The sequence below is a fragment of the Balaenoptera ricei genome, chromosome 14 (assembly GCF_028023285.1).
Source record: "Balaenoptera ricei isolate mBalRic1 chromosome 14, mBalRic1.hap2, whole genome shotgun sequence".
Classification (NCBI taxonomy): Eukaryota; Metazoa; Chordata; class Mammalia; order Artiodactyla; family Balaenopteridae; genus Balaenoptera; species Balaenoptera ricei.
The window spans coordinates 26138633-26166431 of NC_082652.1; the positions used below are offsets into that span (position 1 = coordinate 26138633).

General features: G+C 51.7%; 1 protein-coding gene and 1 pseudogene across 4 annotated transcripts; one reads left to right on the plus strand and one right to left on the minus strand.

The window, feature by feature from the left end:
- The first annotated feature begins 249 nt into the window (after window positions 1-249).
- GGT5 (gamma-glutamyltransferase 5) lies at window positions 250-27799 on the plus strand. Of its 4 annotated transcripts, none has more exons than XM_059895229.1 (13): window positions 250-876; window positions 2291-2467; window positions 19992-20122; window positions 20434-20529; window positions 21047-21242; window positions 21807-21964; window positions 22473-22619; window positions 23455-23591; window positions 23923-24113; window positions 24511-24617; window positions 24757-24875; window positions 25013-25123; window positions 27349-27646. In XM_059895229.1, exons 2-13 carry the CDS (start codon window positions 2295-2297, stop codon window positions 27493-27495), a joined length of 1713 nt encoding a protein of 570 aa, XP_059751212.1. In that variant the 5' UTR covers window positions 250-876; window positions 2291-2294; the 3' UTR covers window positions 27496-27646. The 4 variants fall into 4 exon arrangements, 3 of the variants coding, with proteins under 3 accessions (XP_059751212.1, XP_059751213.1, XP_059751214.1); XR_009497347.1 differs by lacking the exon at window positions 250-876 and adding an exon at window positions 27718-27799 and having other exon boundaries at window positions 2206-2467; window positions 27349-27623; XM_059895230.1 differs by lacking the exons at window positions 250-876; window positions 27349-27646 and adding an exon at window positions 27006-27335 and having other exon boundaries at window positions 2206-2467.
- LOC132347643 (small ribosomal subunit protein eS8-like) lies at window positions 14591-15428 on the minus strand (annotated as a pseudogene).

Consider the following 27799-nt stretch of genomic DNA (forward strand, 5'->3'; position numbering starts at 1 on the left):
GGGGCCCCTGAGGGCAGGGGCACAGGGCTAGGAGAACCCAGGTTTGGGCTCTCTTTCATGAGGCAGAAAATCCTGATGCTTCCAAAGTGCCCACAGGGAAACAGGGTGTTGGTCTGCAGAGTGCCCCCATGTCTGAGCCTTGAGCCCTGGAGGGTGACGTCTCTGGGGTCCCTGGGGGATGGGGGGACAAGATGGAGGCTGAGCTGGTGGGGTGGGCAGGTCTCTCCTCATTTTAGCCCCAGAGGAAAGGCTGTGGCCAATTTGCAGGGGGAGAAGACTGAGGCCTGAGGGTTGGGCCTTGCTCCAGCGGAGGTGGGGGCTGGCCTGGAACTCCCTGGGCCCCAGCACGTGGACAGGGTGCACCCCAGTTCCCCAGCCATTATGGGGTTCAGCTCCCCCCTGGGGCCTGGAGACGGCTTCCCCTCTCTTTCCTGCCCCTCATCTTCTGGACAAGGATGTCCAGGGCCCTTCCTGGCTGGGCCTCCCTGACCGTACTTCTGGCCAGCCCAGCACAATGCCTGTTCCTTCCCTGGGCCTTCCCTCTAGCGGTCCCTGCACCCTGGCCTCTGCATGACCAGGAAGGCTGGGGAGAGGGGGCGTTGTCCCACCCTGACCCCGCCGACCTCTCTGTCCCTGCTTCCTCCGCCTCCCGGGCTGGCCCTGGCCCAGGAATGCACTCTGGTTCCTGGTTGAGCAATGTCACTGTGGTTTGGGGATCCGGTGGGGGTGGTGGGAGGTGCCCGCAGCCCTCCTCACCCCCCAAAGGTGCCCCAGTAGCCCCTCCAGCTCAGGCTGGCAGGGGCTTCGGACAGGGGGCCTGGCAGGTTCTGTGGCTGTGCGGGCACGTGCCTCAGTTTCTCTGCTGTGCCAGAAGGGGTAAAGAGACCTGGGGAGGGCAAAGCTCAGCTGGAAAGGAAGCTGGGAGAATGTGGGGGCTCTGGGGGGCTCTGGGGGTGGGAGTCCAGCCCCTGCACCCTGTGCCTTGCTGAGTCTGGTCAAAGGGGGCACCTCGGGGGGCCCCCACTCTCCCAGCCACCTCCTAGCTGGGCACCCTGAGGCTTGGGCAGGGCAGGGTGCAGGCCGGTGCTCCCAGGAGAGGAGGCGCTGTCAGCTCAGGAAGAGGGAAGCAGACACGCCACCAGGGATGGGCAGAGATGCAGGTGGAAGGGAAGCCCGCTCCCTGAGGCCCAGTGGCATTTCCGGGACAGCAGGCCCCAGGGGTAGACGGTCCGGTGGGCACTGTGTGCCAAGGGCTGGACGCAGGCCCTGTCTGCATTCCCCACACAGAAGTCTTGTCCTGGGCATTTGGCGTTCCAGTCGCCTCCCCTGAGCAGACAGGAAAGCCAAGCCCCCTCCTGGTCACCCCTGGTCACCCCTTGCCACCCCCTGCCCTGGCTTCAGCTGAGCTGGGAGTTGAACTTGGGTCCTGATTGACATTGCCTTGGGTCCCCCTCCGTCTGCCTCTGGTCCCCTTTAACCCCAGTGTCCTCTGGCTCTGAGGATGCTGTGGTGAGCTGCGGCTGGGCGGGGCCCCATGAAGAGGAGGTGAGTTGGGGTTCTGCCCTGGCCCCCTGCCCCACTGAGCCTGATCCAGGGGAGGGTCCTGGGCAGGCCTGCACTCTGCTGTCCTGGCTTTGCTGGGAACCGGGGAGCAGCCATGGGGTCCTGGGAGCCCTGCACCCCAGCTTCCCCCGGGAAGCCAAGCAGGCACCAAGTCCTCACACACAGGATGGGACAGGGTAGCCCTGGGCATTGGCAGCCGGTGGGAGGGGTGATTGTACCAAGGCTTTCAGGGCACAGGCGGTGGGAACAGCAGTGAGGGAGTTAACGGCCGCCACTGACTCCTCTCTGGCAGGAAAAACTCCCCATAGACGCCCTGCTGCCTGGCGTCTTGCCAGGGCCAAGACAGGGGCTGAAAACTGGAAGTCCAGGCGGGTGGACAGCTCTGCCTCTGAGGCGGGCGCTGGAGGAAGGCAGCAGCCCCGCTGCCAGCCGCCCGTCCACATTCCCACCTGTCTGCCTGGCTGCCCGCTGTTCGCCTGGAAACCTGTCTGTCTATCCATCTGTAATCCTGACTCTGTCCACTTGTCCATCTGACCTTCCTTCTCTGTCCAGCCATCTGGCTGTCAATCCATTTGTTTGTCTCTGGCTCCGGTCTATCTGTCCATCTGTCCCATCATCTGTGAGTCCATCTGCTCACCTTGTTGTCCATTCATCCACCTGTCTCTCTGTATATCTCCGCCCACTGGTCTGTGTGCCCACTTACCTCCTCTCTCCCCCGGGGCCACAGAGCCATGGCCCAGGGCCACGGGGCCACGATCAGCATGGTCCTGCTGGGGCTGGGGCTGGCACTGGCCATCATTGTGCCTATCGTGGTCGTCTCTTGGCACCGCGTCCACTGTGGCCCCCAGGCCTTTGCCCATGCTGCGGTTGCTGCGGACTCTAAGATCTGCTCGGACATTGGACGGTGAGTAGGAGGTGGGTGGGAACTGGGTGGCCCTTGGCCCTGACCCCTCCCGGAGACTTTGTGACCAGTGGCGAGAATGTGGAGAAGGCACACGTGTGTGTGTGCTGGCCTGTGGGAGTCGTGTGGGTTTGGCCTCCAGTAAGGAAGCAGCCCCAGGGCCCTTGCACAGACCAAGTAGCAGGTGTGCACATGAGACAGACAGGGGTTTAGGGTAGCAACAGTGTGGGCAGAGCAGAGCAGAGCAGAGGTGGTATGTGAGGCTGATCCCAGCTCCAGGGCTTGGGAGGCCCAGCGAGGGCACTGCTGCAGTGTTGCTTGTCTGGTCCCGGCCCCTTCAGAGAAGCCCTGGCAGTTTTCCAAGGCTGGGGTCTTCCCCCGGGGGCATGGGTGAAGGGGTTCAGGGGCTCCATATGTAAGGACTGCCTGCCGGGGTGCACTCAGTGCTGCCCAAGACCAGGCTCCCCTCCTGGCCCTGGGAAACTGGCCTCTGATGGCATCATGTCCCCCACGGCCTCCCCTCTGCGTGTCAAGGCCTGGAGCCAGGCCAGTGGCAGGCAGAGTGACTGTTTGATGTTTGGTGGGCCGGGGCAGGGGGGCTGTGGAGAGGGGCCCCAGCTGATGTTTCCCAACGCTCTTCCAGGAAGCCCAGCCCACAGGAGGCTTCCGCTGCCTACCAGGACGGGATGTGCAGGACGCCCCTCCTGGCCCCTGCCCTACTCTGGGCTTGTGGGAGCCTGGGCTAGCAGCCCCCTCCCTGCCGGCTCAGTCTGCTTCCCGGAATATCTGCCTCAAGGGCCATTGTCAGAATCAGAAGTGCTTTGTGAACCAAAGAGGACTGTCCTGGACCAAGGGGCAGTGTGTCTGAGTCCCACCCAGGGCACCACTGGGCAGATGGCATCCATGCCCCCTTCGTCCCAGGGTCACCCCTCTTCCGTGCTTTCTCCCTTGGTTTCATTCATTCCTTCCTCCCTTCGTCTTCCATCTGTCTGTTCGTCTGTCCCTGCCCTGCCCCCTTCTGGCCTGGTCCTCAGGCTCTTCTCAGGGTGCTTTGTCCCCTTCCTCAGGGCTCCCTCTAGGATGACAGGGACAAGTTGGGGGCAGACTGCTTGGTCTTCCCAGGGGGCTCCCAGGGCCCGGGAGGGGAATGACCCCTCCCAATGCTCTGGCGAATTGCAGAGGCGCTGTGCCCCCCTGAGCCCATATTTGCAAAGATGCAAACAAGTCGGGGCTTCAGACCCAGAGACCACTGATGGGGACGTGGCCCCCAGGGGTGGGGGGCTGCTTCCACGGATTTGCGAGGGGGTTCCGGGCCTGTTGTGTCTCCCCAAGTCTTTGTTGGAGGTTTTGGAGGGCCAGGGGTTGGGGTCTCTGCTCTGCAACCCTCGCTGGTGAGGTGAGCAGATGTGGTTCCCCCCAAGTGTTTCATGTCCTTGGCGCTCCACTTCCTGTTCTTGCTCTAAGAAACCAGGGGTGGGAGAGAGCCTGGAGCTGCCACAGCTGCTGTGGGACAGGGGCTCACACGATCTGGCAGGGCTGGGGAGATCCTGCAAGGGCCTCCTAGACCCTACCTCCTTCCACCCTGTGAGCGCTGGGTTCTCTCAGTGGGGCTGGGACTCCTGCAGCAGCCAGAGTCCCTGGGGGAGGACCGGCTCCAAGCCTAGTGTACACACAATAGAAGCACGGTGACAATGAGGGCCCGTCCCATCCTGCGTGATGCCAATGTGTTAGGCTCATGTGCAAACTGGGAGTTCCGAGGCTCCACGTGAGTGCTTGCCTTCTAGGGAGACTTCAGGGTTAGTGGTGATTTTTAGGCTTTGTGATGTCTGTCTGCTGTGACCACTCGGAAATGCCACACAGGATCCTGAGTGGAGGGTTCATAGTTCCACTTGACGTAGAGGAAACTAGGCCTGCACAGAAGGGACCAGCTGGGTGTCACAACATGAGCAGACCCAGCTGGGACTGTCCTGCTCTGCTGCCCCTGCAGAGAGGGAATCTCTCTGGGGTTGTTGGAGGGTGGGGTCTTCCCAGGGTCCCCATCCTCCGCCCAGGATTCCAGCCCGCCCAGCCCCTGGGCTTGGATCGTAAAGGCCAGAGCTTCAGTGGCCATGTGAGTAGTTGTAGAGGGGGCTGGTGGGGAGCCCAGGGTGCTTGTTCTGTGGGGCCCTGGAGTCAGGGGTGGGGAGGGGCTGGGCCCCGCAGGTTGGGTCTCATCAGCTGCTTCAGACCCATTCAGGAGTCGGCCTGTGGGTCATGCCCTTGGTGCAGAGGAGAACGGGGACTCTGGACAAGCCTCAGTTTCCCCACCTGTGAAGTGGGGCTCATGTTGGCACCTCTGTCACGGAGCGCGCCCGGCCCAGAGGAGGTGTCCCTGGCCTGTTGTAACAGTGGCTTGGTCTGGATGTGGTCGGCATCTCAACAGGGGACCCTGCTGTGGGGAAGGCTCACAGGATTATGGTGTGATGTCACCCTTCCTCCCCTCCCAGCCCTTGTGACCCTAGCGGCTCTCTGGACTCCCGGTTGGCTCACCAGGAAATTACTGCACTTCCAACCCTCTGGGGTTCAGGAGGAAACAGCCTGTATACCTGGGCATCGTGCACACACACGTGTGAGCGTGCGTGTCCGAGTGTGTATGTGACAGCAGCCTCCCAGCTCCTTGGGGACAGGCAGGTGAGAGAAGTGTGACTGCTCTGCACCGCGGCTCTCTGCTGGCCACAACTGGCCCCTTCACAGCTGAGGAGACCCAGGCTCAAGGAGGGAGAGGCACGTGCCTGGTGAGTAGGAACCCCAGCCCAGGTGGCCCCGAGCGTGTACCATCCTGCCTGTGGACATGAGCGTGTTCGTGGTACATGTTGGCGGGCGTCGTGGATGCGTGAAGGTGTGTGACGCTTGGCTACCTGCAGCACCAGCCACCTGCCAGCCATTGTCCTGGAGTCACAGTGGTAACCAGATGGTCAAGGCTCTTGCCTTCGTAGTGGGGGGAGACAGAAATAACTCCACACCTAATGCTGAGGGGTTGGAAGTGATTATTGGTCATTCTGGGTATCCTCATCTGTGAAATTTCTGTTAAAATCTTTTGCCCATCTTTCTGTCAAATTGTATATCAAATGCATTTTCTGCATTATCATGACAATCAAATGATTTTTCTCCCATTAAAAAAATGCAGTGGGACTTCCCTGGCGGTCCAGTGGTTAAGGCCCCACACTTCCAATGCAGAGGGCGTGGGTTTGATCCCCGGTTGGGGAACTAAGATCTCACATGCCGCGGGTGTTACGGCCAAAAAAAAAAAAAATGCAATAAATGTTAAACCACCCTTGCATTCGTGGAAGGAACCCAGCTTGTTCATGATTTAATATCATTTTTATTTATGCCTAAGTTTGATTTGCTAATATTTTGTTTAGGATTTTTTTCTTCATATTCATGAGAGGTACTGGTCTGTAATTTTCCTTTCTTCTCATGTCCTTGTCAGGTGTTGGTATCAAGGTTACACTGGCCTCATAAAAAGAGCTAGGAAATGTCCTCTCCTTTTCCATAGTCTGCAAGAATAGGTTTTGTGTTGTTGTTGTTTCTTGTTCTTAAGATTGGTGTTATTTCCTCCTTAAACGTTTGGAAGAATTTACTGGTTAATCTTCTGAGCCTGAGTTCTTTGTGTGCATGTGAAGGTTTTAAATAACAGATTCTGTTTCTTTAACAAGTATAAGACTTTCAAGTTTTTATTTTTTCTTGAGTCAGTTTTGGTAAGTTCTTTCCAAGGAATTTGTCCAGTTTGTGCAAGTTGTCATGTGTTGGCATATAATTGTTTATAACGTCCTCTCATTATTATCCTCTTAATGTCCATAGAGTCTGTAATGAGGCCCCTTTTTCATTCTTGATATTGGTAACTAGCGTTTTCTCTTATCATTCTTGATCAGTCTTGATAAGGGTTTTATCAATTTTACTGTATTTTGGAAGAATCAACTTTTGGCTTTGTTGATTTTCTTTATGATGCATTTATTTCCTCTTTCATTAGTTTCTACTTTTATCTTGACTCTTTTCTCCTCCTTCCATTGAGTTTAAGTTGCTTTTTAAAAAATATTCATCTTGAGATACATTTTGGGAAAAACAAATTATAAGGTGGATACATAGATGACTGATCTTTAAAGTCTTTTCTAGTACATGCACTTAAAGCTATAATTTTCCCTCAAAGTTTGGCTTAGCTGTATTCCACAAGTTTTTTGTTGTTCTTCCCCTAAATGTTCATATTTTTATTTTGAAAAAGTTTTACACCCACAGAAAAATGGAAAGAATACCCATATACACTTCACTTAGATTCACCAGTTGTTCATATTTTGCCACATTCTCTCTCTGTCTCTCTCTTTCTCGTGCTCTCTCTCTCTCTCTCCATATATCTATATTTCCACATATTTGGAAAATAAGTTGCATTTATCATGACACTTTATCCCTAAATACTTCAAACATGTATCTATTAAGAATAAGATTATTCTCCTATATAACCTTAATACCATTATCACACTCAAGAAATTTAACCTTGGTACAATTATAGTATCTAATACCTAGTCCAATTCAAAAATTTTCCAATTGACCCAATCTTTCTTTCTTCCTTTTTCTTTCTTTCTTTCTCTCTTTCTTACTTTCTTTCTTTCTTCCTTCCTTCCTTCCTTTCTTTCTTTCTTTCTTTCTTTCACTTTTATTTTTTTAATCTGAATTTTTATTTTTTTATACAGCAGGTTCTTATTAGTTATCTATCTATTTCATACATATTAGTGTTTATATGTCAATCCCAATCTCCCAATTCATCCCACCCCCACCCCATCTATCTTTTTAGATCCAGTATCCAGTGATTGTCATGTTTCTCTAGTCTTCTTTAATCTAGAACAATCCCCTGCTTCAAAAAAAAAAAAAAAGTTGATATTCTGTGACATTAAAGAAGTCCGTTCGGTTGTATCAGTCTTTCTTTACAATCTTGGTTTGTTTTTATAATTTATTTACGATCAGATTCAGGTTAAACACAATATAAGATAGGTGGTATTTTGCCTTCCCATTGTATCACACAAGAGGGAACACAATGTGAGACCCTCTCATCATTGTGATGCCAAGTTGGATCACTTCATAAAGCTGGTGTCTTCCAGATCTCTCCGTTGTACGGGGTACCATTTCCCTATTAAATTAGTAACGTACGGTTTGATACTTTGAGACCCGGCGAATATCCTTTTCTCAAACAACATTTACCCCATGTTTTAGCATCTATTTTTATCCTCGTCTCAACAGATACATTTGTGTTTGCAAAAAGGCGATTTCTAAACTAGTCATTTCTTCACCACTCATTGGCTGGCATTCTTCTATAAAAAGGATCCCCCTTCCCCAACCCAGATATTCTTGAGTATTACTATTGACTCATGGATTATTTTAGTTCACTATGTTATAATCCATCACTTTACTCTTTCTGATGCTCAAATTGTCACAAATTTGACCAGTGAGAGCCCCTTTAAGCCAGCATCTATGTTCTTTTACACAAATCCATCAGTCTTAGAGAATTTTCTTGACTTGTACACAAAATGTTCCAGGATCTACTCGTATATTCCCTCAAACCTGAAATCAGGAATTGGTAGAGAATGGTATTTTAGAAATGAAAATCTGGATGCTAAGAGGGTTCATTATTATTGGGATGCCATTGCTTCTAGGTAGTATCAGTGCATAGAACAAGAAATAATGTAAAATCTCTGACACCTCCAGTTCAAATCCACTATGATGGGGTCTTCTGCATCTTTCTCCATCCCGTCTTGTCTCTGCAACTATGAGAGAAGTTCCCAACAATGTCCATATATTTACTTACTTGCTGTATCCCCAGGTACTCACAAAAAAGTTTGAGAATTACTTCAACAATGCACTATGAACAATGAATCTGCTAGAGAAAATTCAAGATGTCTTTTCAGAGGTTTTTTTGGTCCTTAAGATATATCCCATGAAAGATGGGCAGTTAATTAAGTTCTTTTTCCTGTGTGATTATGTTAACAGTTCAATATACTATTAGCTTAGTTTTTTTCAATTAAAATTCAATTTTAGGGTTTTCTTTTTCATCCTTTCTGTTTAATTTTCTGTCTGAATACAAGTCAGAACTGTATAAAAAGGTATTCTCAAAAGTCTCACTCTCATCCATATGACCTTTATTCTGTTCCTATTCTCTCTTTTAGAGGAAATCGTTTTCATTTGTTTTGGATTTATTTTTCCTGTGTTTCTTTTCTCTTTTTTCAAATGCATATGTGTGTGTATATAGATATATATATATCTTTTTCTTTTCTTTTTTCTCTTTATTTCTTTTAAAATTATTTCTGTTTTTTGCAAAATAATCAAATATATCCCTTATTTTCTCTTTCTGATATACTTTTTGATACTGAGAAAGGTTTATATGTTTGTTATAATGGTTATAATTATATTAGTATCTTTTTTAATACTATTTATTTATTTATTTATGTCTGCGTTGGGTCTTTGTTGCTGTGCACGGGCTTTCTCTAATCGCAGCGAGCGGGGGCTACTCTTCGTTGTGGTGCATGGACTTCTCGTTGCGGTGTCTTCTCCTGTTGCAGAGCACGGGCTCTAGGTGCATGGGCTTCAGTAGTTGTGGCACACGGGCTCAGTAGTTGTGGCTCACAAGCTCTAGAGCACAGGCTCAGTAGTTGTGGTGCATGGGCTTAGTTGCTCCGTGGCATGTGGGATCTTCCCAGACCAGGGATTGAACCCATGTCCGCTGCATTGCCAGGCAGATTCCTAACCACTGCGCCAGCAGGGAAGCCCTATGTTGATATCTTTATTATGTTATATGGTAAATATAATAACAATATTAGATATATACGATATGGTCCTCATAGTTCTTACTCTTTCAATATTCTCTATTGGCTCCTCTGATGGTTAATTTTATGTACCAACTAGGTTATGGTGCTCAGTCCCAGTTGTTTGGTCAAATATTAGTCTGCACGTGACCATGAGGTTATTTTGTAGATGTGATTAACATTCACAATCAGTTGGGACTTCCCTGGTGGTCCAGTGCTTCCCTGGTGGACTCTGTGCTTCCACTGCAGGGGGCATGGGTTCCATCCCTGGTCAGGAAACTAAGATCCCTCAAGCTGTGCGGCTTGGCCAAAACAAAAACGAAAACAAAACACATTTACAATCAGTTGACTGTAAGACAGATTGCGCTCCATAATGTGGGTGGGCCACACCCAATCTGTTGAAGGCATAAAGAGCAAAACCTGAGGTTCCCCAGAGAAGAAGGAATTCTACCTCAAGACTCGGACATAGAAATCCTGCCTGGGTTTCCAGCTTGTTGGCCTGCCCCACAGATTTCAGACTCAAGACTACACCATCAGCTTTCCCCTGAATTTATAACCTGCTGGTCTGCCCTACAGATTTCAAACATGCCGGCCTCCACAATAACGTGAGCCAAGTCCTCAAAATAAAAATTTCTCCCTATATGTATATTCTATTGGTTCTGTTTGTCTGAGAACCCTGACTGATACCGTTCCCCACTATGAGTAATACTGAAACTACCTGGTAACTTCTTCCTCCTGTTCTTCCCATCTCCCAGCATAGGGTCTAAAGGGATATCCTTTTACTGTCAGTTAATACCTATCAGTCAAGCAGTGAGCTTCTTTTATTTTCATATATCCTTTCCATTCTCACCCCACCCTCCTGTTATATCCGCACAACAGACCTCACGACCCATAATAGCTTTAGCTGTTTCTCCCATTTCTTTTTTCAGTTAATTTTCCCTCTTCCCACCAGATGGATTTTCTGTCCATACAATCATCAAAAGTAAATTTTCCACTGGCACAATTAACACATCCATAACATCCAGTTTTATGTGCAATAAACAGGCAAATTTACTTTTATCAGTACTGGGGGCCTGTAAAGCCAGAGTCTTTTTTTTTTTAATCTATTATATCTGTTATTTAGCCCATGAGTGAACGACAACAACCATGTCCTCAAAACAACATCCCTACCCCATTTTTGTAATGGTTGTACTACTGTACCTACATTTTCAGAACAATAGCCATTCCATCTCTATACTGTTTCCGTTATAACCATCATTTTTAGTCTTAGATCTACTGGTCAGTATATATTTAATTCTTAGTCCCACTTCTTATGGCAAAGTCTCTCCAGTTACTTGAGTTGTCTGAAGTTGTTTTTTTTTTTATGAGATTTCTCAGGAAGGGTTCATGGGGAAAATATTCACTGAGTTCTTGCATGTTTATAACAGTCTGTGGCCCCTGGAGGTGAAGGTCAGTTTAGCTGGATATAAAATCCTTGGCTCACATGTTCTTTCCTTGAATGCATTGATTATAACACTCCACTGTCTCTGGCATAAAGCATTGATGTTGAAAAGTCTGATGACAATCTGATTTTCTTTCTCTTATAAGAGACTTAGTCCTTTTTACCTAGATGCCCAAATAATTATTAATTTTTATTAATATCCAATAGGTTAATTTGAATACATCTCTATATTGGCTACTCTGAATTGATTTCCCTATGCAGTGGAGTGCGCTTTTGACAAGTAATTTTTTTTTAATCAGAAAAGTTACCTTGAATTGTAGTTTTTATTATTTATTATGTTCCATAGATTTGGCTTTCCTCCTTGGGACTCCTATTAAGTGTATGTTTGATCTTCTTTATATCTGTATTTTAAAATCTCTTTCTTCATTTTTTTTAAGAAGATTTATTTATTTATTTATTTATTTATTTAATTTATTTTTTGGCTGCGTCGGATCTTAGTTGCAGCACGCGGGATCTTTGTTGAGGCATGGGGGATCTTTTTGTTGCAGTGTGTGGGCTCTTTGTTGCGGCACGTGGGCTTCTCTCTAGTTGTGGTATGCGGGTTTTCTCTTCTCTAGTTGTGGTGCACAGGCTCCAGGGCACGTGAGCTCTGTAGTTTGTGGCACAAAGGCTCTTTAATTGAGGCATGTGAGCTCAGTAGTTGTGGTGCGCAGGCTTAGTTGCCCCGCGGCATGTGGTATCTTAGTTCCCTGACCAGGGATCGAACCTGTGCCCCTGGCATTGTAAGGCAGATTCTTTACCACTGGACCACCAGGGAAGTCCTTCTTCATTTCTTTTTGATTGAAAAAAATTTCCCCCTTTTCATCTTATCTTTCTTTTAATGTATCTCTATAGGTATTGGCTCTGTGTTTATCCTTGTTTAGGCTTCACTTCTGATAATTTTTCTTTTATGCTTCATTCTTTCCTGAGTTCTATAATTTTGGTTTTTAAGTCTTCAGCTTCTCCAGTCACTTCACTTTAAGGTTTTTCTAATTCCAATGTATACTGTTCTTTCATTGCTTCTATAATTCTTTTAATTTATTTAGCACATCTTAAAAATATTAAGTTGCAGTTTACATCTGCTCTGTGGGCTTGTCTTTCTGGCATGCCTCCACGGGACATTATTCTGATTTTTATTATCTTTTTTCCTTATATCAACTCTGTATGGGGTGTGGCTTCAATACCTTTTATTGTTCATGTTTAAGGAAGATGAGTTTTCCTGTACTTTGAGTTTAGAAGGTAAGTCAGAACAGCTTTTATAGCATCATGGCTCTTGGTTCCTTTTGTTGTTTTCACAAAATGATTTTAAAAATATATACGGCCTCCTACTTTCTGGTATTTGTCTTCTCTGATCACCTCCACAACTTTTTTTTTTTTGGCTGCACTGCGCAGCTTGTGGGATCTTAGTTTCCTGACCAGGGATTGAACCCAGGCCCTTGACAGTGAAAACACAGAGTCCCAACCACTGGACTGCCAGGGAATTCCCTGCCTCCATAACTTTTTGAAAACATCTACATCTTCACTATCCTTTGCCCCTGTCGTTCCTGTCCTGCTCAGTCTGACTTCTCCTCCCACTGGCTTCCCCTCCGTGCAGGGCTCTGTTCTGGAGAGAGAATGGGATCCCCCATGTGGAGAGTTCTCAGGACCCAGAACTCCTCGGCACCCTCCAAACTTCCCTTGGCCACCTTTCACTCACCCGTAAGCTGGAGACTGCAAAACTCAACCTGTAAAACTCATCTGCGCAAAGGTTCTTGTGTTAATTGGTCTTCCAGGCTTCCCTGTGAGAACCAGTGGGTGGTCTGGGAGTTCTCCAGACCCACTGTCTCTGCTTCCCTTCCTTCCCACCGTTGCTGATAAGCCTACTGCTTTTTTAAAAAATTTTATTTATTTAATTTATTTTTTGGCTGCATTGGGTCTTCGTTGCTGCGCGTGGGCTTTCTCTAGTTGCAGTGAGCGGGGGCTACTCTTCGTTGTGGTGCACAGGCTTCTCATTGCGGTGGCTTCTCTTGTTGCAGAGCACGGGCGGTAGGCACGCGGGCTTCAGTAGTTGTGGCATGCGGGCTCAGTAGTTGTGGCTCGTGGGCTCTAGAGCGCAGGCTCAGTAGTTGTGGCTCACAGACTTAGTTGCTCCACAGCATGTGGGATCTTCCCAGACCAGGGCTTGAACCCATGTCCCCTGCATTGGCAGGTGGATTCTTTTTTTTTTTTAATTATTTAATTAATTAATTAACTTATTTATTTATTTTTGGCTGCATTAGGTCTTCGTTGATGCGTGTGGGCTTTCTCTAGTTGTGGCGAGCAGGGGCTACTCTTCGTTGCGGTGCACGGGTTTCTCATTTCAGTGGCTCCTCTTGTTGTGGAGCATGGGCTCTAGGCACACGGGCTTCAGTAGTTGTGGTATGTGGGCTCAGTAGTTGTGGCTCACGGGCTCTAGAGTGCAGGCTCAGTAGTTGTGGCGCACAGCTTAGTTGCTCCGCGGCATGTGGGATCTTCCCAGACTAGGGCTCGAATCCATGTCCCCTGCATTGGCAGGTGGATTCTTAACCACTGTGCCACCAGGGAAGTCCCGGTAGGCATATTCTTAACCACTGCACCACAAGGGAAGCCCAATCCTACTGCTTTTGATGTACGATATTTTCATTACACTTGGTTCAAAATATTCTCTAATTTCCATTGTACCATCTTCTTTGTTTCATGGGTTATTTAGTAGTGTTTGTCTTGATTTCCATATATATGAGGATTTTCTAATTAATTTCTGTGAACTTGTTGAGACTTACTTTAAGGTCCAGAAAACGATCAATTTTTTAAAATATTCTGTGCATTCTGGGAAAGAATGTGTCTGCAACACTGCTGTTGAGTGCAGTGTTCTGTATATGTCAGTTCAGTCAGTTTATTATTATGATGTCCTTCAAATCTTCTACAGCCTCACTGTAGAGGATTTTTTTTCTTATTATTCTATCAGTTACTGAGAGAAGTGTGTTCGTCTCCCACTGTGATGTTTGTCTAATTCTTCTTTTCATTCTGCCAAGTTTTGCTTCATATATTTTAAAACTGTTAAGTGCATATACATTTATATTTTCATATCTTCTTGTTGAATTGAGGTTTTTATAATAATAACATGTCCCTCATTATCTCTAATAATATTTTCTTTTAAAAGTCTACTTTGTTTGAAATTAATATAGTTATACAAGCTTTCTTGGTTAGTGTTTGTATGATATATTTTTTTTATAATTTTATCCCCTATGTGTCTCTCTCTCTCTTTTTTTTTAATTGAAGTATAGTTGATTTACAATGTCATGTTAGTTTCAGGTATACAACACAGTGATTCTGTTATATGTTCTTTTTCAGATTCTTTTCCCTTATAGGTTATTGCAAAATATTGAGTATAGTTCCCTGTGCTCTACAGTAGGTCCTTGTTGGTTACCTATTTTATTCCCCTATGTCTCAATCTATTTTCTATTTATTCTATCCTTTTTTCTCTCTGTAGTTAAATTTGGATATTTTGTATTGAATTAATCTTTTTTTAAAATTTGTGTTTAAACTGTTGGTAATCTCCTGTTAGCATTGAGCTCCTAATTTCATGTTTTATAGTTGCCAGTTCTCTGATGAAATTCTTAATCTTGTCTTTTATTTCCTTGCATATAGTTATTCAAAGTCTGAGGTCTGACCCTTCATAATCTGGAGATCCTATGGTCTTTTCCTTCATTATCTATGCTTTCTCTTGGGCTTTGTGCTGTCTTCCTTCCTTGTTTGCCTGGTCGTTTTTTTTATAACAATAAACACCTTTTTTACATGAGCTAAGATAGGAGGGAGGAGGATTTATTTGCTTTTCGGGGCCTTGGTATTCCTCAGATAGAATTCCAGCTCCTTGTCCTCGAGCACAAAGCCATCTGCTTGACCACACTGGCCTGGTCTTGAAGTGATGCATGCAAGACGCTTGCCCTGCTAGAACTGCTCCTCTAGAACAGTGGTCCCCAAGTTTTTTGGCACCAGGAACTGGTTTCGTGGAAGACAATTTTTCCGCGGACCGGGGCGGTGGTGGTGGGGAGATGGTTCAGGCTGTAATACAAGCGATTTTCAGGCAGTAATGTGAGTGATGGGGAGCAGCAGATGAAGCTTTGCTCACTCATCTCCTGCTGTGCGGCCCGGTTCCTAATAGGTTGCAGACCGCTGGGGACCCCTGCTCTAGAAGACGGCTGATTTGGGTGTTCTTCTTCCTTTCTTCATATTTCTTCTGAATTTTCTTTGATTGTTTTTTGTTTAAAGTCTCTTCCTCCTCAGGAGTCAGCTTCGCCCCTTCTTGCGGCCCAGGGGCAGGGCATAGTGGGGCATACCATGTGTTGTTGGTGAGCATGATGCCGTTCTGCACCAGGGTCTTGGTATGGACCAGTTCATCATTGGATGTATTGTAGACAATATCAGTAATCCTTGTCTTGCGTGTACAGCACGCCGAGCCCCAGGAGAAGTTCCCCACGTCCAGCCTCAAGGCCCCGTACTTCTTCTTGTCTCCCCACATGCGGACTGTGTGTCTGTGGCGGGGACCAGTCTTGGTGTTGGCAGTGGGGCATCCCAGCTCACACTTCCGCTTCTGGTTGTAGGGCTTCCTTTTGCTCTAGGTCTTGTGGTGCTTGTGCCAGTTGTCCTGAGAGATGCCCATCGCTCGGCACTGGCTGGAAAGAGGGCTTAGTCCTTTTTAATTGAGCACTAGTGAACGTGTATAAAGATTGTTAAAATTTTTTAGAAATAATTTGAGGCCTATATGCACAGAAATCTCTGGCATTCCTATACACCAACAATGAAAAATCAGGAAGAGAAATTAAGGAAACTCCCATTTACCTTTGCAAAAAAATATATGTAATACCCAGGAATAAACCTGCCTAAGGAGGTGAAAGACTTGTACTCACAAAACTATAAAACACTGATGAAAGAAATCAAAGATGACATAAACAGATGGAGAAATATACCATGTTCTTGGATTGGAAGAATCAATATTATGAAAATGACTATACTACCCAAAGCAATCTACAGATTCAATGCAATCCCTATCAAACTACCAATGGCATTCTTCACAGAATTAGAACAAAAAATCTTACAATTCATATGGAAACACAAAAGACCCCGAATAGCCAAAGCAATCTTGAGAAAGAAAAACAGAGTTGGAGGAATCAGGCGTCCCGACTTCAAACCATACCACAAAGCTACAGTAATCAAGACAGTATGGTACTGGCACAAAACCAAAAATATAGATCAATGGTACAGTATAGAATGCCCAGAGATAAACCCACACACATATGGGCACCTAATTTATGACAAAGGAGGCAAGAACATACAATGGAGAAAAGACAGCCTCTTCAATAAGTGGTGCTGGGAAAACTGGACAACTACATGTAAAAGAATGAAATTAGAACACTACCTAACACCATACACAAAAATAAACTCCAAATGGATTAAAGACTTAAATGTAAGACCAGACACTATAAAACTCTTAGAGGAAAACATAGGAAAAACACTCTTTGACATAAACCACAGCAAGATCTTTTTTGACCCACCTCCTAGAGTAATGGAAATAAAAACAAAAATAAACAAATGGAACTTAATTAAACTTAAAATCTTTTGCACAGCAAAGGAAATCATAAATAAGACAAAAAGGCAACCCTCAGAATGGGAGAAAATATTTGCAAATGAAACAACAGACAAAGGATTAATCTCCAAAATATACAAACAGCTCATGGAGCTCAATATCAAAAAAACAAACAATCCAGTTAAAAAATGGGCGGAAGACCTAAATAGACATTTCACCAAGGAAGACATACAGATGGCCAAGAGACACATGAAAAGATGCTCAACGTCACTAATTATTAGAGAAATGCAAATCAAAACTACAATGAGATATCACCTCATGCCGGTCAGAATGGCCATTATCAAAAAATCTACAAACAATAGATGCTGGAAAGGGTGTGGTGAAAAGGGAACCCTCCTGCACTGTTGGTGGGAATGTAAGTTGATACAACCACTATGCAAAACAGTATGGAGGTTCATTAAAAAACTAAAAATAGTACTACCATATGACCCAGCAATCCCACTACTGGGCATATACCCTGAGAAAACCATAATTCAAAAAGACATGCACCACAATGTTCATTGCAGCACTATTTACAATAGCCAGGACATGGAACCAACCTAAATGTCCATTGACGGATGAATGGATAAAGAAGATGTGGCACATATATACAATGGAATATTACTCAGCCATAAAAAGAAATGAAATTGAGTTATTTGTAGTGAGGTGGATGGACCTAGAGTCTGTCTTACAGAGTGAAGTAAGTCAGAAAAACAAATACCGTATGCTAACGCATATATATGGAATCTAAAAAAAAAAAAAAAAAAATGGTACTGATGAACCTAGTTGCAGGGCAGGAATAAAGAGGTAGACACAGAGAATGGACTTGAGGACATGGGGTGGGAGGGTGAAGCTGGGGCAAGTGAGAGTAGCATCAACATGTATACACTACTGAATGTAAAATAGTTGGCTGGTGGGAAGCAGCAGCATAGCACAGGGAGATCGGCTGCGTGCTCTGCGATGACCTAGAGGGGTGGGATAGGGAGGATGGGAGGGAGGCTCAAGAGGGAGGGGATGTGGGGACATGTGTATGCATATGGCTGATTTGCTTTGTTGTGCAGCAGAAACTAACACAGTAATTGTGAAGCAATTATACTCCAATAAAGATCTATTAAAAAAATAATAATTTGAGGCCTAGGATATCAACATTCTGGGATCGCCTTAATCCAGTTTGAGTGGCTGAGATCATCTGAAGCTGGGCCGCCGTGCTTGTAAGAGCTGCTCTGTATCTAGTTGACTGTTACTCGGAGTGAGGACCCGTCCCCAGGTGTGGTCCCCCAGCACACCCAGCCCCAGGCACTGGAGGATGTCAGAAGCCCTGCTTGGCCGTTCAGCCTCCTCTTCCAGGACTGGCAATCGTCTGGAGGGGAAAAGCGGCTCCAAAAACCAGGCTCCTCTCACTCGGAGGCCTGTATTTCTCTCCTGCTTCTGATGCCCTTGAGCAGATGTTTTCTATTTGTCTGGCTTTTCTAGTTGTCTGTGGAAGTTTGGTCTGAATTGTTTAGTCTTTCATTACTAGGATGTCTGCTTTACATGTTAACAGATTATTTTTTTTAAAACCTATGGGAGCAAGGCAGCTGCAGGGGTCCAGATAGGAGACTGTTACAGTAACCCAGGTGAGAGATGCTGGTGGCTTAGACCAGGGTGGTGGTGTGGTGGAGGAGGTGATGAGAAAGGATTGGAATCTAAGTGTATTTTGGAGGTAAAACTAACAGGCAGGATTGGCCGTTGGATATGGGGATGAAAGAAAGCGACCTATCAAGGACGACTCTGAGGTTTATGGCCTGAGGGTGAATGGTTGTGTCCTTTTCTAGGATCGTGATGACTAAGAAAGGAGCGGTTTGGGGGGCAGAGGTGGGAGGGAAGGAAAAAGTGAAGTTTAGGTCATGTTTAGAGTGAAATACCTCTTAGATGCCTAGGGGAGGTAGCCTGTGGATGGCTGGGGATAAGTTCCTGGAGTTTAGGGGAGATCAAATTTGGGGGTCATCAGCACAGAGGTTGCATTTTTTTTTTTTAATATGTGGTTTAACACAAAGTTTGAATGCAAAGTTAATTTTTTAAAAAATATTAATTAATTTATTTATTTTGGCTGTGTTGGGTCTTCGTTTCTCTGCGAGGGCTTTCTCTAGTTGCGGCAAGTGGGGGCCACTCTTCATCGCGGTGCGCGGGCCTCTCACTATCGCAACCTCTCTTGTTGCAGAGCACAGGCTCCAGATGCGCAGGCTCAGTAATTGTGGCTCACGGGCCCAGCCGCTCCGCGGCATGTGGGATCTTCCCAGACCAGGGCTCGAACCTGTGTCCCCTGCATCGGCAGGCAGATTCTCAACCACTGAGCCACCAGGGAAGCCCCAGAGGTTGCATTTTAAGCCCTGAGCCTGGATCAACTCATCTGGGGGAGGACATAGATGCACCAGGACCAAGGACTGAGCCTGGGGCCTCCAACATCCTGAGGTTGGGGTGGTGGGAGGAAAACCGGAGCGTGGTAGGTGGGGGTCCTGAAAGCCTAGTGCGGAAAGCACTTCCGAGGTCAAGTGAGATGCGGCCTTTGTGATGGGAATTTAAATTTGTTTTTTCCAGTTTGTCTTTTTTCTTTGTTTATGGTGTTTTATTCTAATTAAAATGTGTGTTTCTCTGTGCCTGGATGTAGAATCTTAGTTCTTTCATACTTCTGGCTTCGTGCCCTCTTTCCCATTCCAAGATTACCTGTGTCCATGTGGCGCCCATGTGTGCCCACATGTGGGCCCAGAGCAGGGATATGTGGCTCCGGGGAGGGGTGAGCCCAGCATGGAGTGCTCGGATCAGCGTGCCTGAGCTGAGAAGGTGCTGGGGTCAGTGGTGGGGGAAGGGGACCCAGGCCCAGCCCCTCTTTGGACCTTGGTTTCCCATCTGTGACCTTGAGGTGCTGGGGAGGATTCCTGGCTGTGAGGGAAGAGGCAGCCCCCAGTGAGCTGTGCAGGGCTGTGCCCCAGGGAGATGGGCACAGCCCATCCTCGGCACAGGCCAGTCTGACCAGCACCTAGGAGCTGAAGGGTTCACACCTCACTGCCCATGGACAGATGGGGAGACTGAGGCCTGAGAGCATTCCCACAGACCGTGGAGCCCTGGGAGGGGCTGTGGAACCCATCAGCCCAAGCCCTAAGCCCTGATGGCAGCGCAGGATCCCGGGGTCACTTGAAAAAGTCCAGTCTTGAAGGGGTTGGGCCAGTGTGTCCCCAGTGAGATGAGGAGTGGCATCCGCCAGGCTGGGCTCCCAGCGCTGCCGGGAGGGACGGAGGGGCTGGCCCGGGCCTGCTTCTGCCTGTTGTAAATGAGCCACTGCTGCTGGGAGGACCTAGCAAATAATGGTAGCTGGAGCACTTTGTAAACTGAGATGCACCTTATATACAGCCAGGGGCAGTGTAAATGGCATCACAATTTGCAATCTGTAGAGTGCTGTACACCTGTGAGTGGCTGGACTTGAGGGGGCAGCCCAGTGCGGTTTGGTGGCAGCAGGCAGGCCACCCACCTGTCCCCATTCCCCAGTGAATGCGAGCAGAGCAGCCCAGGTCGGGAGGCTGGGGCAGGGGAGCCAGGCCACTTACTCTGTGCCATGTTCCCTAGAGCCATCCTCCAGCAGCACGGCTCACCCGTGGATGCCACCATCGCGGCTCTGGTCTGCACCGGGGTTGTCAACCCCCAGAGCATGGGCCTGGGTGGAGGGGTCATCTTCACTATCTACAATGCGTCCACAGGTGAGTCCATACGGGACCCCCGTGGGGAGGATGGGCTCGTCCACAGGTGCTAACAGTGAGGTGCTTGTAGACCACCTGAGTGTATGGCCGACCTGCCCTGTCCACCCATGCCCCTTCCTGGGTCTCTTGGTGCCCCCCAACCTCTGCAAAGCTGAAACCAAGTGTTAGCACAGAGGCCAGTTCATGGTACAGAGAGAGAAACTGAGGCCCAGAGCAGGGCCGGGGCTGTCTGAGGGGGACTGTTGGTGTGCAGTGAGGCCTAGCAGCCACCGGGGTGCCCTTGACACCCCACACGCCCTGCCCAACTCCAGGGAAGGTGGAGGTCATCAACGCCAGGGAGACGGTACCTGCCAGCCACGTCCCGGGTCTGCTGGACCAGTGCAAGCAGGCCCAGCCTCTGGGCACAGGTGAGGTCCTAGAGGGGCCACCCGCTCCCACCCCACCAGACCACTGGGGCTGACCAGAACCCCCCACCCTGAAGGGGCAGCGCCCCTCATGGACGGCTGAACCACCCTGGCACTGAGGGGTGGCAGCTGGGGATGGGGAGCCCTTGCAGAGGTCCTGACTCCCCGGGTTTTCCCGGGGGAGGGCTCTCTGAGTTGGGAGGGACGATCCAAGCAGAGGGACCACCTCAGCCGAAGGCCCAGAGAGTTCAGTGGAGACGGGTTGCGGGGCTGGGGGTGGTGGGCGGGGATGGGGCCAGTTTTTCTGGGCGCCACAGGCCTGGCCATGGACTTTGTGCAGAGGGCAATGGGGAGCCACAGGGGTGTGAGTGGGGAGGGCCGTGGTCCCAAGTGGGCTCCAGAAGGCTCGCTCTGGCTGCCACGGCTGGGGGGCCAGGCAGCCAAGTGTGGAGTGATGGAGAGCCTCCAGGGGCCAAGGGGGGCGGCCCAGGGGCAGGGGCGTGACACCTGTGCCATGCAGGTGCCCAGTGGATCGGGGTGCCTGGGGAGCTCCGCGGCTACGCTGAGGCGCACCGCCGCCACGGCCGCCTGCCCTGGGCACAGCTCTTCGGGCCCACCATCGCACTGCTCCGGGGGGGCCTCCGCGTGCCCCGCGTCCTGAGCCGCTTCCTGCACAGCAGCTACCTGCGCCCTTCCCTGCACGCATCATCCCTGAGGTGAGCTCCGATGGGGGCCCAGGGCCCCTCCTCAGCCCAGCCCCTCCTCAGCTCCTCCTCCAGCCAGTGGATCAACCTTCTGGGGGCCCGGGCCCTGGATGGCCAGTATGTCACTGTCTCAGCTCAGAGACCTCCGGTTCCACGTGGCAGAACCTCATCAGAGGGCTCAGGCCAGAGAGAGTTTATGCCAAAGTGATGGGGCTCCCAGGGCGCAGATTTGGGCCCTGCCCTTCCCCCCACCCACTCTCTCTGGGCTGGCAGGAGGGCTTTGGCCGCCCCACTCGCCCACCTGGCCAGCCCACTGACCAGGAGGAGCGCCGGGTGTCAGGCCCTGGGTGGACGCCGGCTTGGCGGGGGGTGGGGGGGTGGGGCGTGTCCTCCCTGGGCCTGGGTGATGAGACACATGAGGGGTGTCAGCCCCACCCAATCCTGGAGAATCTGCCCCCATGTCCACTGCAGCCCCTCAGGATCCCGGACCAGGACTCCCTCCCTGTAGGGTCCCTGCAGAAGTGTGGCTGCCCTCCAGGACCTGGCCTCACCCTGAGGCCGCCCCCCACCCCCCAGGCAGCTCTTCTTCAATGGGACGGAACCCCTGAGTCCTCACGACCCACTCCCGTGGCCCGCGCTGGCCGCCACCCTGGAGACCGTGGCTGCGGAAGGCGCAGAGGCCCTCTACACAGGGAGGCTGGGCCAGATACTGCTGGAGGACGTTGCCAAGGAAGGTCAGTACGTAAGGCCCCACAGGCCCGTTCCGCCAGAGAAAGAGGGGTCTAGGCGCCAGGGCTGAGGGTGGGTCTGGTCCTCCCCTCCCCTCCCCTCCCCTCCCCTCCCCTCCGAGAGGGGGCCAGCTGCTCCCAGGGCTTGGAGAGGCCGTTGCCCCAGTCCTGCCCTCTGCTGGTCTCAGGGACCTTGTAGTCAAAGCCCCCGAGGAGCAGGGCCCCGAGGGTTAGGGCCACAAGACGGGAGCCATCGGTGGCTGCGGGGGTGCTCCTGGGCCTGGAGTTGGCCACCCTCAGTCTCTCAGAGGCCAGCATGCCTCCCCCACCTTCTCCCACTCTCCCCTCCGACCTGCCCGTCCCTGGCCTCTGTCCACCCATCCCCCAGCCCTGAGGCCACTGCCCACAGGCCCAGCACCACCCCTCTGGGCCTGGAAGGCTAGGGAACGAGGGGGGCCCCCACTGTGTGAACTGGGGTCCCCGTCTGTACATGGAGTCCTCTGTCTCACCCCAGGCAGCCAGTTGACCCCGCAGGACCTGGCATCATTCCGGCCTGAGGTGGTGGATGCCCTGGAGGTGCCCCTGGGGAGCTACACCCTGTACTCACCGCCACCGCCTGCAGGGGGCGCGATTCTCAGCTTTGTCCTCAACGTGCTCAAAGGTGAGGCCCCCAGGAGCCCAGGGGTCCGGTGCCCGTGAACTGAATTCCAGGCCCAGCCAGGCTCTGGGTAGCCACTGCCTCCTCCAGCTCAGCCCCCTCCTCAGATGCTGAAGACGGGGCTGAGTGGGCCAGGACGGTGTGTTCTAGAGCTGGCCTCCGGTGTGGCCCACGCCTGGGCTCTGCTGAAGGGTCTGCCGTCACCTACCCACTAAGTGCCCCCAGGTGACCCCGGCCCAGGGCACAGGTGCAGTGGCTCTACAGGTGGTGAGCTGCCGGTCCAGTGTGTGCAGCTAGGGCTGAGGCCCAGCCTATTGCAGCCTGCAGGGGGGTTGCAGGCTGCCTGATGTTGCCTGTGGCTGCCGTAACAAAGTATCACAAATTACCAAAACCTGGTGGCTCAGACAACAGAAATTTATTCTCTCATAGTTCTGGAGGCCAGAAGTTCAAAATCAGGGTGCCTGCAGGGACACATTCCTTCCGGGGGGGCCTGGGGGAGAATCTGTTCTTTGCCTCTTCCAGCTTCTGGTGGCTGCCGGCATTCCTAGGCTTGTGGCTGCATCCCTGCAATTTCAGCCTCCGTGGTCACACAGCCTCCCTCTTCTCTGTGTCTGTTTTATAAGGATATATGTGGTTACATTTAGCGCCCACCCGGATAATCCAGGATAATCCGCTCCTCTCAAGATCCTTAATTTAATCACACATTTGCCATACAAGGTAATATTCACTCTTTTTCCATATAAGGTAGTATTCGAAGGTTCTGCGAATTAGGACATGGACAAATCTTTCTCAACCCACTACACAGGATGACCCCCACCTGCGCCCACCCCCTCCCCAGGGTTCAACTTTTCCGCGGAGTCGGTGGCCAGGCCCGAGGGGAGGGTGAACTTGTACCATCACCTCGTGGAGACGCTCAAGTTTGCTAGGGGGCAGAGGTGGCGGCTGTGGGACCCTCGAAGCCACCCGGAGGTCCAGGTGAGGTGCCCTGAGCTGGTGGAGAGCCCCCTTCCCTGCCCGAGGGCTCAGCATGAAGGGAGGTTCAGGCCAACGGGTGCTCCGTCCACAGACCCTGAGAGCCTGGCGGGTGAGGCTGGAGGGATGTGTACACGGTTGGTTCTAGAACAGGATGGCCTGGCAGTGGCCCAGAGCAGGGAGGGTGGAGCAGTCTGGGGACTGAAGGGAGCCCTGGAGGGGCAGGTATGGGAGGGCAGTGGTGGCGCTGCGTCTCTGACACCCTTAGGGGACCTTCTGCTCTGTGACCCCACCTGGCCTCTCACTGACCCCGTCACCTGTCTGCCCACCCCAGAACGCCTCCCAGGACCTGCTGGGGGAGGCTCTGGCCCAGCATATCCACCAGCAGATCGACAGCCGGGGTGACCACCAGCTCAGCCACTACAGCCTGGCCGGGACCTGGAGCCACAGGATGGGCACGGCCCACGTGTCCGTGCTGGGGGAGGATGGCAGTGCTGTGTCCGCCACCAGCACCATCAATACGCCGTACGTGGGGCCAGGGGCAGGCGGGCAAGCCCCACTCCATTCCCTAGACCTGAGCCCTTCACCCCCAGCCTGGCCTCCCAGCACCTCCCTGGCTGTGTCCATCGAGTGGTACCTTGTTTTTCCCTCTCCTGTGTCAAAAGGGTCCTACACCCTGACACCTCTGGCCGAAAAGGCTGCTGATGGGGTGGCCCTGAGCCAGGATGAGGACGGGCCTTACAACCAGAAGGATGCTGTGGTGGGGGGCAGGGTGGATCTTCGGGGGCAGGGACAGGGAGGGAAGAGCAGTTTCAGGATGCTGGAGGGCAGCTGCTAAAACGAGGGGCTTCTGGAGGGCTGGGGCGCAGCCCGTGTGTGTCGGGAGCCCACGGCCCGCGCCCAGCTCTGCCTCTGTCCACAGGTTTGGAGCCATGGTGTACTCACCGCGCACGGGCATCCTCCTCAACAACGAGCTCCTGGACCTGTGCTGGAGGCACCCGCGGGGCTCCGGAGTCACCCCCCCTCCCGGTGAGCACAGTGCCCCGGGGCGAGAGGAGGGAAGGGAGGAAGGCCGGGCAGGCCCAGCACAGAGACAGGGATGGAGGGGGTGGCCCCGGGGGGCGCTGGCTCGGAAGCGAGGCTGCACTGATACCCGTCCGGCCTCCAGTTCCAGGCGAGCGGCCCCCGTCATCCATGGTCCCCTCCATCTTGGTCAACGCAGCCCAGGGGTCGAAGCTGGTGATTGGCGGGGCTGGCGGGGAGCTCATCATCTCTGCTGTGGCCCAGGTGAGTCTGGGGGCTCCTGGATGGAATGTGCCCTCGCTGGGCGGCCCTGTTGTCCTGCTGTCCTGGGAGGGGTTGGGGAGGGTGGCTGGTGCCCCTCCCTCCCTGCCTGCCTGCATCCTTCTCTCCCCCATCATCAGGCCATCATGAACAAGCTGTGGCTGGGCCTTGACCTGCAAGCTGCCATTGCGGCCCCCATCCTGCACGTGGACGGCAAGGGCCGGGTAGAGTACGAGCCCAGCTTCAGCCAGGTGAGGCCGTGGGCCAAGCCACCGCTAGGCGGACGCCTCAGTGCTTGCCTTCAGAGCCCCTGATGAGGCCTCAGCTTTTGAGTGTGCCCGGTGCACTTCGGCTTTGGGGGCCACCAGGAGTTGAGAAGCTCCATGGGAGAGGCAACAGGCAGCTAGTCTCCACGGCAGGGGACAGGGTGTTGTTCACATGACTCCCAGAACGAGCTCCCCTGCACCTTGGTCCCTGCTCTTTCTGGGCCATTCTCTCCGGAAGCTACTCTCCCCGGCTGCGGCCTCTCAGACTCTCCCTCATGGTGATCTGCTTCCTTGTGTGATCTGCAGCTTTTATCTGCGGGTTTATCTGTAAAGGAGTCTACTATTCCTGGGAGTCTGCAGAGGGATTTCCCTCCAGGGCACTGGGTTCTTGGATCCCCACACAAGCAGGCCCAGGAGCTAAATTCTCTTGTGGGACTCCCAGCCCCTCCCCTCCACCTGGGCAGATGGCTGGTCTCCTTGGAAGGTCTCTGGGCTGGCAGATGCCCTCACTAGGACCCACTTTAAAAGACTAGCAGCTTTTCAAGGCTCCAAACTTCATGCCCAGGGTCCATTCAAGCAGCTGGGGTTCAAGGTCATCAAAGCTGCCTTTCCTGTTATGAGCTTCTCTGGTCTCAAGGCCGCCTCCCAGGGCCCTTGGAATTCTGAGGACCACAGAGTAAGGGGCCTTGAGTACAAGGGGGTGTGTAGTCCTGAGAACCTTAGTCTTTGGGCCTGGAGACTAAGGACCTCAGCCCGTCAGGCCCAAACTCTCAGAGTCCGAGGCCCTCCCTCCCAGCCTCCCTCCCTCCCTGTGCAGGGTCCTCCCTGTGGCAGGAGGACTTGATGCTCTCCCAGGACTCCTCCTCTTAGGCCCTTCTCCTTGACCTTGACTGAAGGTCTTTACTCTGTGAACACCATTCTCCAAGGACCTCAACTCTGAGAATTTGGACCTGACAGCCTGGAATCCAGAGAACCCTGAGCCCACGGCCCTCAGCTCCCTGGAAGTTAGAGTGTTGGCCACACAGGTCAGGGCCTCCCATGGAGAACATCTGAGGTGCTGGGTGGAGACCTTGAGTCTCCAAGGGCCCTCAGAGCCAAGGCCCAGGCCTGAGGCCAGGAGGGTCGTTGTTCCTCAGGGCCTTGGAGTTTGGCCACTATGACCCTAAGGAACAGTGTCCGAGGACCACAGGTCCTGCCTGTGCCTTCCAACCTAAGGACACTAGGTAATCAGCGTGTCAGGCAGAGATACACCCAAGGCCATAGCGCCTGGAGACCTCACCGTACCCGTGGCTCAGGTCCTGGAGGCCCTGGTTCTGGGGACTGCAGGGCACCTGGAACCGAGGGCCCTGGTGGGCGGGGGTCCTTGGCCTTAAGTGGGAATGTGGGGCCCGAGTAACACAGGTCTCCACGTGCCAGGATTTGTGTGAAGGGTCACAGACTGGCAAGTGTGGGGACCAGGCCCCAAAGCAATGTACTCAGGCCCTCAGACACCAACACCTGGGCCCTGATGCCCTCCAATTCCACACACTCACCGTCTCAGACCTGAGCCTTTACAGCCTGTGCTCGGAGTGCCTCACCCTTGGGGACCGTTGGTGCCTGTGGCCTGGGGTCCATGTCCTCGGACTCATGGGTGTTCAGAAGCCTCCAGCTGACTCCTCCACCAGCGGGGCCCTGGAGAGTCTTGGACCCCCGTCTTCTCATGCTGGTGTTGAGATGGCAGGTCCTAAGCCACGAACAATGCTGGCATCAGGGCCATTCCTCCTGTCCAGGGCAGGAGCCAGATGTTAAGTTGGGCCCTTCTTACGTATGGGTGACCTGGGACTCCGAAGGGCCCAAGCTCTGCCTTCTAGAAGACTTTGCTTTCAAGGTCCTCAAAACCTTGAAAGCTACCTTCTCCACAGAAGCCCTTGGACTCCTTGCTTATCACGTTGAGGCCCCTGGTGTCCTTGATCCAGGACAGAAGTGAACCTGCATCTCAGCTTCCTTCTCGTCCGGGCGATGTCCTCCTGTCATATCCCCTGGAGCCCAGGCTTCTCCTCTGGGGCCTTTGGAGTGGGAGGCCGTAGACTTCATGCCTGCAGACCAGGCTGCATCCAGCGCCCCTCTCTCCTCTCCCAGACCGCCCCTGCCAGTCCTGCCTCCTCGGCCAGGGTCCTCAGCTCCCTGCCCGGGTCTCAGCCCCTCCATGACCAGCCTTCTCTGCTCTCCAGGAGGTGAAGAAGGGGCTCCAGTACCGGGGCCAGAACCAGACCGAGAGGCCTGTTTTCCTGAACGTGGTCCAGGCCGTGTCCCAGGACGGGGCCTGCGTGTACGCCGCAGCAGACCCCAGGAAGGGTGGGGAGCCCTCAGGCTACTAAAGAGGCTGCTCCCTCCCCACAGCTGGGATCCCGCCCGGCGTGCACCCAGGCTGGCCTGGTCCATGGGACCGAGCGCTCCGGCAGAATCTGGACCCCTTGGCTGGACGGTCAGCCTGGGGCTTCAAGAGGTGGGGACAGCCCAGCAGATGGACGGCTGTGGGGGCCGAGCCCTCCCCTCCCAGAGCCCCTGTGGCCCTGCCCTGACCCCTCCAACCTCCCCAGGCCTCTCAGCCAAGACTGTGCCCCCACCCCCCGAAGCCCCATTCTCCAGCTGTGTATCTTCCAGTCCAAGATTGAAGAAGAG

Coding starts and splice junctions, on each gene's coding strand:
- GGT5 (XM_059895229.1), top strand. CDS start 2,295: ATGGCCCAGGGCCACGGGGCCACGATCAGCATGGTCCTGCTGGGGCTG. Junction 22,620..23,454: donor TGTCCTCAACGTGCTCAAAG/GTGAGGCCCCCA, acceptor CCCCCTCCCCAG/GGTTCAACTTTTCCGCGGAG. Junction 25,124..27,348: donor ACGAGCCCAGCTTCAGCCAG/GTGAGGCCGTGG, acceptor TCTGCTCTCCAG/GAGGTGAAGAAGGGGCTCCA.